General features: G+C 43.2%; 1 protein-coding gene across 3 annotated transcripts in view; it reads right to left on the reverse strand.

The window, feature by feature from the left end:
* Positions 1-21557, reverse strand: part of MIA3 (MIA SH3 domain ER export factor 3) — a 237758-nt gene that overhangs the window by 75118 nt on the left and 141083 nt on the right. For all 3 annotated transcript variants that reach the window (XM_030195990.1, XM_030195989.1, XM_030195988.1), the window contains exons 14-21: positions 12220-12342; positions 11999-12125; positions 8072-8127; positions 6894-6984; positions 6625-6763; positions 774-875; positions 605-665; positions 447-482 (exon numbers count right to left, since the gene is read on the reverse strand). In XM_030195990.1, the coding sequence (XP_030051850.1) occupies positions 447-482; positions 605-665; positions 774-875; positions 6625-6763; positions 6894-6984; positions 8072-8127; positions 11999-12125; positions 12220-12342 (735 nt within the window). The remainder of the gene's footprint in view (positions 1-446; positions 483-604; positions 666-773; positions 876-6624; positions 6764-6893; positions 6985-8071; positions 8128-11998; positions 12126-12219; positions 12343-21557) is intronic.

Genomic DNA, 21557 nt, shown 5'->3' on the forward strand with positions numbered 1-21557 from the left:
CTCATACTTTTTTGTTTTTATTTTTGTCTATCGACCATTAAAATTGTTTTTAGATCGGATTTTTACCTGAAATCTCAACTCTGCCCATGCTGTGCCCTAACTCCACCTCTGAACATGCATACACACAGGTCACATAAAAGTATATGCCTTCTTGGCAACATGCATACCTTTACATTCATAATCCCAGGAGTAGTTTTATAGAAGTCCTTACACAAAAATTCTTTTATAATATATTACTTTCAGAAAGGTTAATGTTTTAAACAGTTAACAATTTAAAGTTGTGAAATATAAACAATATTTACAACCCTACTCTCGCTATAGCTTTTTGATAAAATAAATTATTTTCATAATTAATGGTACAGCAAACTATCCAGTGCTGTTTGTTGTACATTAAGCACTTCTGAACAAAGTGAATGAAAAGACAAATGGGAAACATTTGACCTTACCCAGTTATCATGGGCCTTCTTCTCATGGCTAGCGATCTGAAACCAGGGGACAAAAAAAAAAGCATATGCACATTAAGGATTAGATATAATGTTTTTATCAAGAGGCTTTTTAGCAAAAGCTAATGAAAAGCTGTTTACCAGAAGCAAAGGCTCAATACCTGATTTTTGTAAGATTTTTCTGTTTTCTCTAATTCATCTTCCATTTCTTGAATTCTTTGCCTGTAGCGTTTGGAAAGTTAACCCCCCCACCCAAAAAAATATTATTCTTTAAATTGTAATATATTTGCTTATCACAGCTTAACGAGATATTCAGGAAACTGAACTGACTTGTAAACTTTCACTTCTTGGCTGGCCACCACAGCCTTTTCATCTGCTACAGACAGCTTCTGTTCCTTCTCCTGCCTCTCATATTCCTCTTGGGTCAACTTTCTGAGAAGACAAAATTAAAAAAGAGAACAATTAGAAAGCTGATTAAAACAGCAAGAAAAAGTTGCTTCTACGTTTCTTATTTTATTTATTTGTAGCATTTGTATCCCACATTTTCCCACCAATTTGCAGGCTCAATGTGGCTTACATTTGCCGTAATGGCGGATGCCATTTCGGGAAGTAGAATTGCAAAGGTTATTGTGTATGGTGCATACATACATGATAACATACATGGAACATAACATATATGGAATAGATCATGGTATATATATATATATATATATATATATATATATATATATATATATATATACCATGTGCATACATACATGGTAGAGAAGAATAATTATGGTATTGCCTGAAGTTTTCAGAGTGATAAATTCCATTATAATCTACATTAGGTCATCGACTGTAGAGGGATCTTGTTTTACATAAGGTTTAGGGTGGTGGTGTCTGCCATGTGAGTTTGGTTTTGTATAGCTCGTGTGTAGTGTTATTAATTAGTATTTAAGATGGATGCATATGGTATGCCTTCTTGAAGAGATCTGTTTTCATTAGCCTTCGGAAGATGGTTAGATCTTGCGTTGTTTTTATGGCCTTCGGTAGCGCATTCCATAGCTGCTACTACTACTACTACTATTTAGCATTTCTATAGCGCTACAAGGCATACGCAGCGCTGCACAAACATAGAAGAAAGACAGTCCCTGCTCAAAGAGCTTACAATCTAATAGACAAAAAATAAATAAAGTAAGCAAATCAAATCAATTAATGTGGACAGGAAGGAAGAGAGGAGGGTAGGTGGAGGCGAGTGGTTACGAGTCAAAAGCAATGTTAAAGAGGTGGGCTTTCAGTCTAGATTTAAAGGTGGCCAAGGATGGGGCAAGACGTAGGGGCTCAGGAAGTTTATTCCAGGCGTAGGGTGCAGCGAGACAGAAGGCGCGAAGTCTGCGTGCTGATGTATGAGAAGCTGGTCGCGTATGTGGATTTATATTTCAGCCCTTTACAGCTAGGATAGTGGAGATTGAGGTATGTGCATGATGATCTCTTTGCGTTTCTCCTAGGCAAGTCTATGAGGTCTGACATATAGTTCTTCAACTACATTTAGCAGATTAAGAATACTCTAGAAATTATCTGCCTATTACACTAGGCCAGCGGTTCCCAAACTGTGCGCTGCAGCAAATCCTGACCTCCCTCCCGCCGCCCACAATCCAGCATCGCTCCCTACTTTCCCCTCCCGCAGGTCCAGAATCTGCTGCTTCCTCCTTCTTCCTCGCCACCACTGCAGTGCTTGCAGCTTACATTTTCGGGTCATTCACGATTCACACAGGCACTGCGGGGACTTCCCTCTGCCGCATCTGGCCCTCGCAACAGGAAGTTGCATCAGAGAGGGCTGGATGCGGCAAGAGGGAAGGTCCCGGAGTGCCTGTGTGAATTGTGGACAGCCCAAAAACGTAAGCTGCAAGCACTGCAGCAGCAGGGGAAGGAGAAGGAAGCAAAAGCGATCCTGGACCTGTGGGAAGGAAGGTAGCAAGCAATGTTGGATTTGGGGAAGGCAGAGGTGTGCTGGACTTATGGGAGGAGGGGGGCTGCAGGGAAGGGAGAGATATGCTGGACTATCTGGGAGGAGGAGAGGGGCTGCAGGGAATGGTGTGCTAGACTATCTGGGAAGAGGGGGCTTCAGGGAAGGGAAAGGTGTGCTGGACTATCTGGGAGGAGGGGGTCTGCAGGGAAAGGAGGTGTGTTGGACTTTCTGGGAGGAGGGGGCTGCAGGGAATGGAGAGGTGTGCTGAATTTTCAGGGAGGAGAGCTATGCTGGAGTTAGAGGAGGGGACTGTAGGGAAAGGGAGACTTATGTGGGGGGATGGGTGCAGAGACCTATGTGGCCGGGGTGGGGGGGGGGGGGGAGGGTGATGACCTATGTGGCCAGGGAGAGGGTTCTGTGAAAAATTGCTCGGACATGGTGCCGTGAACCAAAAAAGTTTGGGAACCGCTTCACTTGGCATTCCAAGTAACACACAACCAGGGCTGGCTGGACCATTCAGCAGACTGGGTGGATACAAACGGCAGCAGCTTTTGGAGAGCAGCTGCTGACACTATTAATTTTCAGTGCAATCTGATAAAGCATGCTGTTTGCAGAAATGGAGATAGAGATCGCATGACGATTCAGTAGTCCATATAATTTTCTACTGGCCTCACGATTTGCTGGACCCCTGATGCAGGCAATTCACTGAAACGTAGCCATGATGGATCATTTGATTGCTTAATAAAGTTAGTTTATGTCTGCATTTCCTCTAGCTGTCTCCGCTTTGTGTTTTGACTGTCTTATCAGCAGAGGTTTGTTCTTTTCTGCAGTTCTTCCTATATTGTTTTGGAAATTCCCCCCATAATAAGGGTAATTTTATAAGCAAACCCCGGATTCTATATAGTGCGACTTGAGTTGCGCATACAAATCCAGTCATATTCTGGATTTGCACTCAGAACTTAATTAGCTTAACAAGCCAAGCAGCACTGATAATTGAACTTAATAAGCAATTACTGACACTAATTGGCATAAATTAGAATTTACATGCACAAATGCCTAAGCGTATTCTATAAAGTGATGCACGTGAACTATAAGACATGGACTGAAAAGGGGGCATGGCCATGGGCATTCCTACAATTTATGTGCACTATTATAGAATATGCTCGTCTACGCGTAATTTAGGCATTTGCATTTACACCAGGTTTTCATTGGTGAAATGGCCGCGACTAAATACAGTCGCAGAAAACGGGTGTTCGGCGTATTCTATAAACTAAACATAGATTTAAGCATATTCTATGAACCACGCCAATTTTTTAGGCGTGATATATATATAATCTAGCCCTTTGTATGTAAAACAGATTTCTACATACATAAGTATGTTCTCAAAACTGGCTAGGGCTGTACAAGCACAAAAGTATGTTAGTATCACATAATGTGCACTTTCTCATTTCTTTGGAGAAAGGATAGGTGGAACTGGGGTGTACATATGTACATAAGTATTGATACACTGGGACAGACCAAAGGTCCATCAAGACCAGCATCCTGTTTCCAGCAGTGGCCAATCCAGGTCACAAATACCTGGCAAAATACCAAAAAGGTTCAATACATTTTATGCTGCTTATCCCAGAAATAAGCAGTGGATTTTCCCCAAGTCCATTTAATAATGGTCTATGGACTTTTCTTTTAGGAAGCCGTCCAGACTTTTTAAAAACCCCGTTAAGCTAACTGCCTTTACCACATTCTCTGGCAACGAATGCCAGAGTTTAATTACACGGTGAGTGAAGAAATAATTACTCAGATTTGTATTAAATTTACTACTTTGTAGATTCATTGCATACCCCCTAGTCCTAGTATTTTTGGAAAGAGTAAACAAATGATTCACATCTACCTGTTCCACTCCACTCATTAGAACTCTATCATATCTCCCCTCAGCCGTCTTTTCTCCAAGCTGAAGAGCCCTAGATGCTTCAGCCTTTCCTCATAGGGAAGTCGTCCCATCCCCTTTATCATTTTCGTCGCCCTTCTTGTACCTTTTCTAATTCCACTATATCTTTTTTGAGATTCGGTGACCAGAATTGAACACAAGATTCGAGGTGCGGTCGTACCATGGACTAATACAAAGGCATTATAACATCCTCACTTTTGTTTTCCATTCCTTTCCTAATAATACCTAACATTGTATTTGCTTTCTTAGCTGCCATAGCACACTAAGCAGAGGGTTTCAACATATCATCAACAACAACGCCGCGATCCCTTTCTTGATCAATGACTCCTAACGTGGAACCTTGCATTACATAGCTATAGTTCAGGTTCCTCCTTCCCACATGCATCACTTTGCACTTGCTCACATTAAACGTCATCTGCCATTTAGACACCCAGTCTCCCAGTCTCGTAAGGTCCTCTTGTAATTTTTCACAATCCTCTTGCGATTTAACAACTTTGAATAACTTTGCGTCGTCAGCAAATTTAATTACCATACTAGTTACTCCCATCTCTAGATCATTTATAAATATGTTAAAAAGCAGCGGTCCCTGCACAGACCCCTGGGAACCCCACTATCTACCCTTCTCCATTGAGAATACTGACCATTTAACCCTACTTGTGTGTTTGCTATAAAATAAATATATATGTGCCAGTTCCTCTGCTGAAGAGAGGATGCAGTTTTTACGCCTAACTCAGGAAACTGGTAAGGGCACTGCACTGATTGACTGAAAGGAAAAAAAAGTCTCAAAACAGTGTTTCTGACTTTAGCCCACCTACTGTCCTTTGACTTACTGCCCCCAAACTGAAGAAGCTGCTCACAGCCCTGAGTCCCTCCCTTTAAACAGCCAGAGAAGAGGGATGGAGGGGAGGAACAGGTAACAAGGAAAAGAAAAAAAAAAACGAAACTGAAATTTGACACTTAGAAGGAGAGAAGAAAACCCCAGACTCCTTTGGGTATCCCTCTTTCTTGGGCTTGTAAAAGACCCTAAATTCATTCTGACATCCCCTTCTCCCTAATGGAATCAGTTCTCCAACTGGACCGGGCAGACAACCAACTGTCCAAAAGCACAGCATGGAATGTCCACCAACCGGGAGACAAAGTACTATCGAGTTGTGCCTGCAGAGCGCCCTATCTAGGGCAGAGCTCGTTTTGATTGGCTCTGTCTTCCATCTGCTGATTGGTGTACATAACCCATTGGTCCCAGACTGGTCTGGTAGAGATGGTAAGGAACATAAAATACAGATCACAAAACAACTTTAAGACATGGAACAGATAACTTCTGCATCACCTTCTTCTAAACTATCTTCCATCTGCATTTATCAAGTCTGGTTACTTAAAAGCCTGAGTAAAGAAAAAGGTCTTCAGTTTTTTGGTCTGTAAAATGGATGAGCCCGCAAAAAGGTGGGAAAATGTGGGCTACAAATGCAATAAATAAATAAATTTGATGTAGCAGAACTGAACTACTATGAGAATACTGTGAGAATTCAGCATAAGCAGGGCTTTATTGTAAGGCAAACTTATTCAGTTCTGGAAGCATTAAAGAGTAAAATCATTCATTGTAAACTGTCACCTTTCTCCCGTATCTAACTTCACAGATATCCTCAAGAAGAAAAACTTGCATGGTGTTTGAAAGCTCATCCTCCTCGGTATCTTCTGCTAAGGCTCCACAGCATGGTTGTGCTGAATGACATGAGAAACATGGGCTGCCCTGATGTATCTCATGTAATAACGTTACAAAAAGGGCTGAGGGATAACCTCAGAGCATTAAACAAACACAAAAAATATGGCCATAAGATGTGGAAGAGGTGACCAACAATTTAGGGTAACAGAGGAATTATGCCAAGAAGCAAGCACTGAGACATATTTACAAAGTGACATAGGTTGCTAACAGTGTGTATATCTCAATTGTGCAAGTGTCTTATCTCCAAAGTCAACAAAATAACTTCAAAAAAATCTGATTTTTTTAACCCAATCCCACCCTGACCTCCTTACAATATTCCCCTTCTCTGAGTTTCCTTATTGACCACGTCCCCTCAACTCTACAGCTACAGTGGTAGAAGATGCCTTCCTTCTGGAAGCATCACTTCACTATTACATGTCTTTTGAACAGGCTCACAGGCCTTGAAGGCTCACTGAACCAATCTGAATGGTTAGTTTAGGAATGACAACTGATGAATCTCTTCAAATGGCAAGATGATGCAACTCAATAGGATGTCAGGAGGGCAGAGAGTGCTGTTTATATTTACTTCTGTAAAGCCATCTCCTTCTGCTGGTAAAGCTCAGTCAGGATCTCCACCTTCTGGTGCAGAGTCTTGCACTCATTCTCCAGACGAGTTTTGGAGGTGTACAGTGAACTATGGTCATGATCCAGCTTCTCAATTTGTTCTGCAAGAGAAAGACACAAGGAAGTAGCATTTACAGCTGCTGGCAAGTGAAGTTACACTGAGGTATTTTGCTAGCTGTGTAAAGCTTTCTTTAGATTACTGGGACACAGTGTGTCCCTTGTGAAACCTACCCTCTAGTTCATGTCTTGCTGAAATCTCATCACCTAGCTTGGTCTGCAAGAGGTCTCGATCCTCTTCAATTATTGTTAACATTGTTTTGACCTGCAGGGAATAAAGATTTAAACACAGGTAAGATTTCAACCTGTTGTGAGCATATTACCTTTGCCCTTCAAAATGTTTCAAGTCAAAAGAATTTAATGCTCAAATTAAATGGGTAAACTTCAGGAAAGTCCCACAACAAACAAATTCAAAGAAGAGAAATGATATACCACTGAGAAAACACTCTAACAATAACCGGTAATAAGAAAGGTAGTCCCAAAATGTTGATAATTTTATATAAATGGAGGAACCCTCAGTTTCAACACGGTATTGCACCACCAAGTGCAACAATGCTAGTAATCAGCGATTGCATGACTCAATAGGTCTTGCCCACTAAAGCATAATACTGTGATTTAACATCACATCCTTGGGCTCCTTCTAAATTAAATATAGAAAGGGACTGAACACTATAGTTAATCAGATACAAATTATATGCGCTCAAATGTGCCCAACAAAATGTCCATGCTCAAAATATTCTGTGTAAAGTTCACAAAACTTATTTTAACTCCAGCAGAGTAGTTTCACTAATGTAGAAGATCATTGTAATTATTAGCATTGTTGCACTTGGTGGTGCAATACAGTGTTGGAAACTGAGGGTTCCTCCATTTATATAAGATTATCAACATTTTGGGACTGCCTCTCTAATTTTTTATCGCTTACTGTTAGAAGAGCATTATCTCAGTGGCAAATCAAATGGATGGCATTGAAAACAAAAGTGTGGTATGTGGCACCAATACCTAAACCCCACTATATAGGAATCACTTTCAAGGGCACCAGCATGTTTGGTTACCAAGCCCATTCAACTTGTACTCCTCTTTGTACTGGCAATCACAAGGTGGAGTGTTAATTCAAAAGTGAATTATCTGCTCTTTTCAACAGAGACTTACAATGGAAAATAACTATAACATAATAAACACCATCTATAACTGTGACATCAATACACTTGTGACCCGACAGCTCAATAAACAAAAGGATCTTTAGGCTATACGAGGGGACAGATCTGAGGGCCTGAGTTGCAGAGAAAAGGATCAGGCTCCCCATGTCATGCCGCTCTCTGGTACTTATCACAGGACAGAATAAGGAGCCATACCCTAGAGACATCCATCAGTTGCCTAATCTGACTCTTCATCTTCTGTCGATGCTTATCTAGAAAAGAAATCAGTATTTCTTCTTTATGCTCTTCAATTAAATACCAGAAAGAAACATTTGACGTAAAGCCATGAGAACAAAAAAAAAAAATACAAAAAGCAATGGCAGTGCAATGTAATACACCTCCTTAAGCCTGTCTTAGAAGGGCAAAGTTTTTAATTTCCCGACAGTGCACAACTTTTCACACACATATCTTGGCAACAATATTTGTAGGGACCTGGGGGTCAGTTCCCAATTCTGGTCTTGTGTTTCCTGGTTCAGCTACTGCTGGGGATGTTATGGCCATAGGTGCTCAATGTAGGAGGCTTGGGGAGGCCCAAATAGCGATTTTCCCCACATGCTGCCTTCCCGGTGCTGCCCCCATCTCTCCTAATTCTACAGCAAAGTCGCACAAGACCATGGCTCTCTGCAGGCTGCGGCTGCTTGCTACAGCATGCAGAGAGCTGCAGTCCCATGTTGCTTTGCTATATAATTAATTCCATTGGCTCAGCAGAGAAAGTAAATAAAGGAAGAGAACTACTGAATACCGTTGGGTGGGGGAGAAATAAGAGCAGTGCCAGGGAGGAGTGCAGGGAGAGAGACAGGAGTAATGCCAGGAGGTAGAGCGAGAAACAGAAGTGGGGGGGGGGGGGGGGGGGGGGGAGAGGGAGACAGAGAGAGAAGCCTAGTGGTTAGAGTGGTGGACTTTGGTCCTGGGGAACTGGGTTCGATTCCCACTGCAGGCACAGGCAGCTCCTTGTGACTCTGGGCAAGTCACTTCACCCTCCATTGCTCCAGGTACAAATAAGTACCTGTATATAATATGTAAGCTGCATTGAGCCTGCTATGAGTGGGAAAGCGCGGGGTACAAATGTAATAAAATAAAAAAAAAAGCACTGTTGGTGAGGGGGAGAGACACAGGAGCAATGCTAAGTGGGGGGAGAAAGGGGCACAGAAAGGGGCAATGCTAGGTGGGAGGTACAGAAAGAAAGGCAGGGGCAATGCTAGGTGGGGGGGGGGGTTAGAGACAGACAAGCAAAGCAATGCTGGATAGGGGGTGGAGAAATACTGCATGGGGGAGTAGAGAAAGAGAAAAAGGGGCATGGAAGAGAAAAAAATAGGGCAATGCTGTTTGGAGAAGAGAAAGACAGGGACAATATTGCACGAGGGGAGAGAGACAGGGCAATGCTGGATTGGAGAACAGAGAGACAAGGGCAATGCTGAATGGTGCAGGGAAGAGAGACAGGGGAAATGCTGCATGCCAGGGATCGAGGAAGGTAGATGGAGAGAGGAGATGCAGGATGGCAAGGAGAGAGAGAGAGAGAGACACACACACACACACAGAGGAGCTGCTGGATGGCAGGTAGTAGGAGAGACAGAGGAGCTGCTGGATGGCAGGTGAGAGAGAGAGAGGCTGCTGGATGGCAGGAGGTAGAAAGCATTGAGCCTGCCATGAGTGGGAAAGCGCGGGGTACAAATGTAACAAAATAAAATAAGAGAGAGAGAGAGAGAAAGAAAGAGAGAGAGAGAAAGAGAGAGAGAGAGAGAGAGAGAGGCTGCTGGATGGCAGAAGGTAGACAGAAAAAAGCTAGATGGTGGGGTGGGTGACCAGTTAGTGAAAGACTGAGGAATAAGAGGAAGGAGAATAGAAGGGTCAGGGTGCGGGAAAGAGATGGAAAGCTGTAGGCAGATGCAAAAACAAGAGGGTGATACTGGATAATATGAATGAATGAAATCTAAGTGGAAGAAAGCTGAAAGGAACAAATCAGTGTTGGAGCTAGATGTAGTAGAGGAGGTGAATAAGACAGATGGAGAGAAAATATGACAAATGGACAGGAGACCACTGGAAAGTGAATAAAAAGAAGATGTGAAGCAGTAACCAGAAACTGAGGTCAACACAATTAGAAAAATAATTAAGTAACAGCTAAGGCAGAAAAGGACATGTATTTATTTATTTATTAGGATTTATTTACCGCCTTTTTGAAAGAATTTACTGAAGGCGGTGTACAGTAAGAATAAATCAAACATAAGCAATAGACACAGCAGAAAAAATATTCAAACAACAATACAAGCTATGGCACAGTACACTACTTACAATGTCAACACAGTACATAATAGAACATTTTAATAGACAGCATAGGGTATTTAGCATAGGGTATTTAGGATGGCATAGAGGCATATTTTCAAAGACCTTACGTGGAGGGGCATAATCGAACAGGGCACCCAAGTTTTCCTGAGGGCATCCTCGCAGGACGTCCCTACGAAGGGGCGGGGAAACCTGTATTATCGAAACAAGATTGGCGGCCATCTTTCGTTTCGATAATACGGTCAGGGATGTCCAAATCTCCACATTTAGGTCGACCTTAGAGATGGTCGTCCCTAGAAATGGTCATCCACGATTTTCGGTGATAATGGAAACCGAGGACGCCCATCTCAGAAACAACCAAATGCAAGCCCTTTGGTCGTGGGAGGAGCCAGCATCTGAAGTACACTGGTCCCTCTGACATGCCAGGACACCAACTGGGCACCCTAGGGGGCACTGCAGTGGACTTCAGAAAAAGCAACCTATCTCAGACAAAGTATGGGAACAGATATGGAGTTGGTTTTTTTTTTTGTTACATTTGAACCCCGCTCTTTCCCACTCATGGCAGGCTCAATGCGGCTTACATATTATATACAGGTATTTATTTGTACCTGGGGCAATGGAGGGTTAAGTGACTTGCTCAGAGTCACAAGGAGCTGCCTGTGCCTGAAGTGGGAATCAAACTCAGTTCCTCAGTTCCCCAGGACCAGAGTCTACCACCCTAACCACTAGGCCACTCCTCCACTGTTTAAATGTTCTAGACCCTCATCGTTAACACAATCGCTCTATTTTTTCACGCATAGGTCCTTTTGGACACCCTTCAAATCACACATGATTGACCCTTCTATCTCAAATTTATGTTGGTCTTGCCAATCTCAACAAGGCACTATCAAACATATTACATTTGATTGTATATGTATTCAAAAATTTTGAATGTACATATGGTCTTTATTAGTAGATATATTCCATCTTTCTGGTCTAATACTATATAAATATGTGATACTTAAAGCTCAATGTTTTAAAACACTTTAAGACTAATGAATGCGCACTTGTTGAATTTAGCTGTGACAGTAGTCTTTCTACATTGGAAAATTCTGCATCAAGCTTCTTATCAAGAATGGTGGAATCTGTTATTTTAAACTTATAAATATGAAATATATTTTGCTAAAAAATCATCTCATTTTGCTTTGAATAAGGAAAAGTGGTCTCCTTTAATATCTTATTTTCAAGATGTAAAATGAGACTTGTAATCTGATTTTTTTCTATATTTTCCAATGTAGTCAAATTATATAATCCATTTGTTGTTACTCATGCTTCTCTTGTACTAAAATTAATAAAAAAATACTAAGACTAAAAAAAAAAAAAAAAAAAGGAAAGGAAAACAAAACCGAGACTATCACTAGGGGTCCAGCAGTGTCATTCTGAATCCAGGTGTCACTAGGGCATATAAGTGTACAGGGATCACTCCTGTGCCCCCACTACCCACCAGGAAAACCCTGGTAGGTGCTGGGGAGGGGGGGGGGGGGGGGAAGAACTACCTTTCTTTGTGATGCTGTGGCTAGGAACAGATGCTGTACCTGGGTGCAGCTAAGCAAAATGAAATATACCATGAGTTACACTAAACTGTGGCAGCTCAGGTTAGAGACTTCCACAGTACATTTTGCTGCAGTAAACGGTGATATTTTAGTGCAGTTTAGCAATTACTGCCTATAATCATCTAAGAAGATATATGGGATAAACCCGTTTGGGTAATCAGTGCAGTGCTGTGAAATGCTCATTTCATCTGCAAGTTGCTGAAGCCCTTACCAGAAAGCTCTCCGTTGGTCAGATCGCCGCCTCCTGCTTTGTCCCAGTCACTTTCTTCATCTGCCCTACTCTCAGATTCTAAATCAGTGTCTAGCTGTTTCAGCTGCATAAGGCAATTTGTCAAAACCTACAAGGAAAACAAAAATAACCCCAAACTAAGATGTCAAGTAAATGTGGTTCCCCAATTCCCACCATTCAACTTGATGTACATAAACACTTACCTCAATTTCATTTTCCTTGTAGGCAAGAGCCTCCTCCGTATCTTTCTGCGACACCTGATACAAACTGATTTGTTCATTCATTTCACTATGCCTCTCACTCCAACCCTCTGCCTCCTTAAGCAGCTGAAAGGGTGACAACACAGTGTTAAAATCTGAGAAGCAACTCTGCTGCACACAGCAGAATGTGGTTAAACAAATCAGGTTTTATACTACAAACTCAAAAGTTAGAAACATATTGTGTTACAAATCCTCTAAAGGAAATGATCCAGTGAATAATTTACATGACCTCCTACATGACGGTCATCTATTAAGAAAGTGGACAAATGAAAATTTAAACCAGCAGTGCACTATCCACTATGTACACCAGTGATTCAAGGTGCTAAAATTGTCAAGGCACACCATAAATTTTTTTAAGTGTTTGAAGCCTGATATCTACTGAACAATAAGAAGGACAAATTACCTTTAAGCAACATTCTTTGAAAAAAATATATTTTGGATGCTTATCTTCCTCCGAGTTGTAACATTTAACAGTGTGTTCTGCAAAGACCATCATTGTAGCCATGCTAGCTCAGATCAGTTCAATGGTATTAATCAACTGGAATGCCTGAGACTGGGATTATTGAAATCATTTGAGTTTCTCAATGTGTGAAAAAACAAACAAACAAAAAAACCTTCTCTGATTTAAATATGATCATACATATTTTGTACAGTTGTCTTTTCCTTCTTTTCAATACCTTGTCAAATGTAATGGTTGGTAAATTTTAATAAATCACTTTTTTTTCACACACACACCCCTTTAAGTTAACATTATATAAATTTATCCATCTTAACATTTAGCATAATTCATGCAAAATATAGAAAAAATATATTTTGAAAATCTGTGTACTGATCTTAAATGACTAAAAAGGTATGATTTAAGATTTTTAAGATAAGGATTACAGCACAAAACTTGGCAACAGCATTATCTGTTTCCACCTACTGCGTCGGGGGTCTGCTATGTCAGGAAAAAAATAGCCTCTCCCTTAAAATTTGGCAATGTAACAATCCCTGTGAATATGCCAAATCTCAGAAACGCTGGAGCAGCAGATGGAGATGGGCCAAGTACAAGACATCAGTTTGCTCACTTTGTTGAATATTTTATTGTACTGGTCCAATTTTAAGAACTATGTATATACATAAAATAAAGCTGTTATGAGCAGGCCTGCTCTTATCATACATACACAAAGTTATCTATTCCATGATTCCAAAAATTATTCATTACTAGAACACACTACAAAAAATTTATCTGGCAAATCCAAAGTCTGCTAATTCCACTATTCTCTTGCTTTGAGTACAATGTATGGAGCCTCAAACAGGGCACAGGGCCTAAGCTTCCAGACACTACAGGCTTGGTGCAACCTTGGTCTCTTAATAAAATTACATCACGTAGGCTCACAACCTCCAACCCCCAGTTTCACAAATTTACATCTTTTTTTTTTGCATTTTTATTGCAAAAAACAAAGACTTTACAGATCCATAATATGATGTCAAATAACACAACAATTACCAATCATCTGTGTAGTCAGTTGGTATCCCCTTCTTTAAAACAACACATCATATTAAAATTTCTCCCCTCCCAAACGAAAAATCCCCACCCCACAAACCTAAAGCATTAAGCAAGGAAGAAAGAGGAATCAGGACTAGCTGACCATTGTATATAAGAGTCCCAAGTTTGATGGTACTTCACAATAGATCCACTGCGGCTTGCTGTTAGCTTAGACATCAGGTGAATATAGTCCAATTTGCGGATGATCCTCTGAGGTCCAGGGCGTGTCAGCTGCTTCCATGCCACAGCAAGGGTGAGCTTGCTAGCCACCAAGATATGAGTGACCAACCGATGGACAGGCTCCTTCACTGCCACTGGTTTGAAATGAAGAAGATAATAATCCATTCGCATGGGATAAGATACCTTGGTCACACTGTAGATAAGCTTCAAGCCCATAGTCCAGAACTTTTGAGCATGAGGACATGACCACCAAATATGAAACATATCCCCAATCTGACCACATTGGTGCCAGCACTGAGCAGATTCCAATTGAAATATCTTGGCCAGACGTTGGGGTGTATAATACCAGCAATACAGAATTTTGTACCCACTTTAAGCAAAGACTTAAACACCCTCTCCCACCTAACAGTCATACGAGACACCCAGTGCCCTCTCCCACTTCAAAAGATAGTATTGGATGGGTTGAGTGCATGAAAGAAGGGCCCTATATATATGTGAAATGCTTCCTTTCCCCCCTCCATTGGCCATCGCGCACACCAAAGAAGTCTCCACAAGGCCCAATCCCCCTTCGCTCTCCGCAAAATAAAGTCCCATACTTGACCATATTGAAAGGCACTAGGGGCCGGGAGACTACATTCATCACTCAAATCACTAAACGATAGCAGTTCCCCTTCCTCCCATATCTGACCAAGTGTGCAGAGGCCCAGACCTTCCCAGGAACGATAACAAGAATCCAACTGGCCCGGTGCAAATTGTGGAGCAAATCTAATAAACATATGCAGGAAATATGAGCGTCTGACCTTGACACTTACTCCACATATGGAAAGGCCAACGCAACAAGGGAGGAGCATTTTTAACCATCTCCTTCAAAAGGCAGCCCGGTAACCACGGAATAGCTCTCAGAGGATAGAGATCCAGCCACGACTGCACCATGGACTTCCAGATCTTAGACGAGCCTTGTTGCCAATCGGCCAAAATGTGAAACTGCGCTGCTTGATAATAAAGGAAAAAATATGGGACTCCCATTCCCCCCTGCGCCCCGAATTGGTACATAACCGCCCGGCACACCCATGGTGGTCTCCACCTCCAAATATAAGAAAAAACCCGCCTCTGCAGACCCCGGGAAAACTTATCTAGCAATGAAATAGGGAAGGCCAGGAACAGATAAAGTAGTTTAGGGAGCAAGATCATTTTAACTGCACTGATACGCCTCAGCCAGGAAAGAGTCAAGCCCTCCCGTCTATCCAGTTCCAGAAACAGCTCACGCACTTTGATTGGAAAATTAGCTTCAAAGAGACCTTCCAAGCGCTGAGTCAGATTCACCCCCCAAATATCGTATAGAGTGTGCAGCCCAAAGGAACACACAGCTCGACTGCAAATGAGCCACCTGAGAGGTGGGGAGATTGGCACTGAGGGCCTCCAACTTACTCATATTTATTTTAAAACCCGAGACCGCCCCATAATTCTGCAAAACTGATAAAACTTCTGGGAACGAGACAATCGGATCCACCAATGTAAGAAGTACATCATCAGCAAAAAGTAAGAGTTTAGTCTCAATCCCCCCACAGGTAGGCCCCACAATGCTCGAGTGTGCACGGATCACACAAGCCAAGGGTTCAATAGACAGTGCAAATAACAAGGGGGACAGAGCACATCCTTGTCTCGTACTTCGTAAAAGTGCAAAGGGGGATGAGCCAATGCAGAAACTGGCCAGACACACCAAACCTTTCTAAAACCATAAACAGGAAGGGCCAATGCACCCGGTCAAATGCCTTTTCTGCATCCAATGACAGCAAACACAGTGAAGAGTGCTCAGCCTGGGACTGAAAAATAAGATGAAGGGCTCTACGAATATTATGAAAAGTCTGGCGCCCTTGCACGAATCCCGCCTGATCTTCCGATATCAAAAAAGGTGAGTGCTGTTGCAAGCGGGAGGCCAAGATCTTGGTAAAGATCTTATAATCGCAACCTTACCCTCAACAGTCAAGTAAACTCTGTAACAAAGAAAATGTTCTATTCAATGTGGAAGCTCAAATGATTAAAACCTTTCTTCCCGAGAGTAACTTTTCGATACCTAATACAATCAATGGTCCTAAGCCATGCAGATTATTGCAACGGAATCTATGCCGGCTGCAAAGAACAACTCATAAAAAAACTGCAGACCGCTCAAAATACAGCAGCCAGGCTGATATTCAGCAAAACACACTTCGAAAGTGCCAAACCCCTCCGAGAAAAGTTGCACTGGCTCCCAATCAAAGAACGGATCATCTTCAAAATCTGAACCTTAGTCTACAAAATCATATACGGCATAGTCCCAGAATACATGACAGACCTCATAGACTTACCAATAAGAAACAAAGTCAGATCATCAAGATCCTACCTAAACCTACACTACCCAAATTGCAAAGGACTGAAATACAAAACAACTTATGCAGCCGGTTTCTCTTACATAAGCGCACAACTATGGAATGGGCTCCCAAAAGCTGTGAAAACAATCCACAACCACTTGAACTTCAGGAAATCACTAAAAACCAACCTCTTCAAAAAGGCCTACCCCAACGACCCCACGTAACCCTCTTCACCTACCAACACAGCATGACTATGATCGCACAGGACAACATGCAATCTTCATCCATTTCGACCCTCCACTTATACCTCATACGACCACTATACAACTTTGTATTTGTTATCCACCGACTGGGTAAACGCCTTTGACGGTACTATGTGAGCCTGCAAATAGGTGGGAAAATGTGGGGCACAAATGCAATAAATAAATAACTCCCAGCAGAGAAATAGGTCTGTAGGAGCTACATAATTGCGGATCCTTACCTTAAGCAATACTGTTATATGCGCCCAGGCCTCCGGGACAGAGTGGCCCTCATTAAAACAGTTAAACACACACAGTAATAATGGGGCCAACCATTTACCAAATACTTTATAGAATTTGTTAGTGACGACATCTGGCCCCGGAGCCTTGCTAGGAGCTAAAGCCCGAATCGCACTATGGATCTCATCAAGGGTTATAGGCTGAGACAGCAGCTCCTGAGCTCCCTCAGATATCTTGGGCAAAGCGATATGGTTCAAATAAGATTCAATTAAAGACTGGGAGGTGTCTATATCAGGTCTATATAACTGCTCATAATATCGTCTAAAGATAGATTGCAATTGATCCGGATCTGTATGTACCTCTTCACTATCATCTTTAAGACTCACCACTTGTGTCCGACTCCTATGTTGTTTAAGCTTATGGGCCAAAAATCTACTAGATTTATTGCCATTGTTGGCGCACTCTCTGAAGCTGTTCCGAGATATCTGCCAATTGTAACTCATTAAGCTGCATACGAAGTTTGTGTGCTTGATCTAAACGCTGAGATTGCAAGGGGGGCCTTTGACGACACAGTTGTCTCTCTATCTCGGCTAATCGTGCATGAAGTTCCTTCTCTTCCCTAAGCCTCTCCCAATTTAGGCCTCCGCTCTAGGTGCCCAGTGCTCCCACCAGGTGCTGTGGAGGACTTGCAGCCCTTCTGCATTTCCTCACAGCTGTATCTGGGGTGACTCCAGTTCCACCCCGATCTTCCCAGGGCCCTCGCTCCAAGTGCACAGAGTTTCCAGGTGCTTTTTGGCTAGGATCAGGCGACCCTGAGGGGGAGGAATGCTGGCTTCAGCCTAACCCCTGGTAAGCCTTTCCTCAGCTGACAGGTGTCCAGCTCTACCACCGGCTACCTTTCAGGTGCTGTGGAGGACTTGCAGCTCATCTGCATATCCTTACAGCCTTCTCCGGGGTGACACCCAGGTCCACTCCGATCCACTCAGGGCCTCCGCTCTAGGTGCCGCATGTAAGTTCTCTTTACATCTAATCTTCTTCCCAGTTGCTAAAGTACCTCAGTCATTTATGGCCCCTATTCACATTCTCTTCCTAGCCCTGTCCCTTCCTAATCTTTTCCCTCACCCCCTACCTCTCTCCGCTACAGGAACTCACTGTCCATCCATCGACTTCATCACCTCACCTTCTCTCCTACCCTCTTCCTCCCTCTTGGCTTTTAATCTCCGCCTCTTTCTTTCCTCCATTTTGCCTTCCCCATTCCACCTAAATACCTCTCGCCTTCGACGCCTTCGTGGCCACACCTCTCCTACTCTCCTCCGCTCTCTTTTACTCCTTCTTACTCTCAGCCGGTGACATCAATCCCAATCCTGGCCCCCCTCACCAACTATTATCCCAACTCTACAGATCTCACCGCGACCTCTCTAACCTCATCTCTATTTCTCTACTCCCCTCCTCTTCTCTGCCCTTCTCTTGCGCCCTATGGAATGCCCGCTCTATCTGTAACAAACTCGCCTATATCCAGGACCTCTTTATCTCACGTCACCTCCATCTGCTCGCCATAACAGAAACCTGGCTCTGCCCTGATGACTCTGCTTCAGTCGCAGCCCTGTGCCATGGCGGTTATCTATTTTCACATACTCCTCGCCCTGCTGGCCGTGGGGGCGGTGTTGGACTACTTTTCTCTCCCTCCTCCAGATTTCAACCCCTTCTTCCACCTCAATCTCACTGTTTTTCCTCCTTTGAAGTCCACTCTATCCGCCTTTTCTCTCCTCTGCCTCTTCGAATAGCGGTCATTTATCGTCCCCCTGATAAGTCCCTTTCATCCTTTCTCAGTGACTTTGACGCCTGGCTTGCCTTCTTCCATGATCCTTCCTCTCCCTCTCTCATCCTTGGTGACTTTAATATTCCTGCTAATGATCCCTCCAACTCTTATATTTCCAAGTTACTCGCTTTAACGTCCTCCTTTAATCTCCAACTATGCTCCACCTCCCCCACTCATCAAAATGGTCACTGTCTTGATCTCATCTTCTCCTCCAACTGTTCACCCTCTAGTTTCCTTGCCTCTGATCTTCCCTCCTCTGATCACCATCTTATAACTTTCACACTTAAATCTCCTCCCTCCCAGTCCCGTCCTATCTTATCTAATTTATCTAGGAATCTTCACGATATTGACCCTTCATCTCTATCCTCCCATGTTTCAAATCTCCTCTCTACTGTGGCACCATCCACGTCTGTCAACGAGGCTGTTTCTTCTTACAACAATACTCTATCCTCTGCCTTAGACACTCTTGCACCTTTGATGACCCGCCCTGTAAGGCGTACAAAACCCCAACCTTGGCTGATTTCTAATATCCGCTACCTACGTTCCTGTACCCGCTCCGCCGAACGCCTCTGGCGGAAATCTCGGGCCCTTGCTGATTTCTTACACTTTAAGTTAATGCTGACCTCCTTCCAATCTGCTCTTTTACGTGTCAAACAGGATTATAATATCCAACTGACCAACTCTCTTGGCTCTAATCCTCGACTTCTCTTCACCACATTGAACTCTCTCCTCAAGGTGCCCCCTCCCCCTTCATTATCTCCTCAGACCCTTGCTGAATTCTTTCACAACAAGGTTCAAAAGATAAACCTTGCTTTCTCTACCTCACCAACTCTCCCTCCACTATTCCGTTCCCCTCTCTCTCCTTCCCCTCATTCCCTTTCCTCCTTTCCTGAAGTTACTACTGAGGAAACTACACTTCTCCTTTCTTCCTCAAAATGTACCACCTGTTCCTCTGATCCCATTCCCACCCACCTTCTTAATGCCATCTCTCCTGCTCTTATTCCTTTTATCTGTCACATTCTCAACCTCTCACTTTCCACTGCGACTGTCCCTGCTGCCTTTAAACATGCTGTGGTCACACCTCTCCTTAAGAAGCCTTCACTCAACCCTACTTGTCCCTCTAACCCATCTCCCTCCTTCCTTTTCTCTCCAAATTACTTGAGCGTGCTGTTCACCGCCGCTGCCTTGATTTTCTCTCCTCACATGCTATTCTTGACCCACTACAATCTGGTTTTCGCCCTCTCCACTCAACCGAAACTGCGCTTACTAAAGTCTCCAATGACCTATTACTGGCTAAATCCAGAGGTCAATATTCCATCCTCATTCTTCTTGATCTTTCCACTGCTTTTGACACTGTCGATCACAGCATACTTCTCGATACCCTATCCTCACTTGGATTCCAGGGCTCTGTCCTTTCCTGGTTCTATTCTTACCTCTCCCTCCGCACCTTTAGTGTTCACTCTGGTGGATCCTCTTCTACTTCTGACCCTCTGCCTGTCGGCGTACCTCAGGGTTCTGTTCTTGGTCCCCTCCTCTTTTCTATCTACACTTCTTCCCTTGGTTCATTAATCTCATCCCATGGCTTTTCCTACCATCTCTTTGCTGATGACTCCCAAATCTACCTTTCTACTCCTGATATCTCACCTTGCATCCAAACCAAAGTTTCAGCATGCTTGTCTGACATTGCTGTCTGGATGTCTCAACGCCACCTGAAATTAAATATGACCAAAACCGAGCTTCTCATTTTCACCCCCAAACCCACCTCCCCGCTCCCCCCGTTTTCTATTTCTGTTGATGGCTCTCTCATTCTCCCTGTCTCCTCAGCTCGAAACCTTGGGGTCATCTTTGACTCTTCTCTCTCCTTCTCTGCTCATATCCAGCAGATTGCCAAGACCTGTCGTTTCTTTCTTTACAACATCCGTAAAATCTGCCCCTTTCTTTCCGAGCACTCTACCAAAACCCTCATCCACACCCTTGTCACCTCTCGTTTAGACTACTGCAATCTGCTTCTTGCTGGCCTCCCACTTAGTCACCTCTCCCCTCTCCAGTCGGTTCAAAACTCTGCTGCCCGTCTCGTCTTCCGCCAGGGTCGCTTTACTCATACTACCCCTCTCCTCAAGACCCTTCACTGACTCCCTATCCGTTTTCGCATCCTGTTCAAACTTCTTCTACTAACCTATAAATGTACTCACTCTGCTGCTCCCCAGTATCTCTCCACACTCGTCCTTCCCTACACCCCTTCCCGTGCACTCCGTTCCATGGATAAATCCTTCTTATCTGTTCCCTTCTCCACTACTGCCAACTCCAGACTTCGCACCTTCTGTCTCGCTGCACCCTACGCCTGGAATAAACTTCCTGAGCCCCTACGTCTTGCCTCATCCTTGGCCACCTTTAAATCTAGACTGAAAGCCCACCTCTTTAACATTTCTTTTGACTCGTAACCACTTGTAACCACTCTTCCTTCCCGTTCACATTAATTGATTTGATTTGCTTACTTTATTTATTTTTTGTCTATTAGATTGTAAGCTCTTTGAGCAGGGACTGTCTTTCTTCTATGTTTGTGCAGCGCTGCGTACGCCTTGTAGCGCTATAGAAATGCTAAATAGTAGTAGTAGGTGAGCCTTCAACACTATAAAGTAGCCCGAAGGACAGCCTTAAATCCATCCCATAATGTGCCTGGCGATACCTCCCCGTTATCATTGAAAGAAATATATTCCTTAATTTGGCTCTCAATCTGTGAAACATATGTCATATCAGATAGCAAAGAATCATCCAACTGCCACTGTGTGGAAGTTCGAGGGGTCCCCAGGAGATGCAGTGCTAAAAAAATCAGGGAGTGATCAGACCAGGTACATGATTCAATTCGATGAGCTTAGATCAACGGAAGGAACACAGACTCTCCCAGCCAAAAATCAATGCGGGAGTAA

Source organism: Microcaecilia unicolor, chromosome 3, assembly GCF_901765095.1.
Source record: "Microcaecilia unicolor chromosome 3, aMicUni1.1, whole genome shotgun sequence".
In the NCBI taxonomy this organism is placed as follows: Eukaryota; Metazoa; Chordata; class Amphibia; order Gymnophiona; family Siphonopidae; genus Microcaecilia; species Microcaecilia unicolor.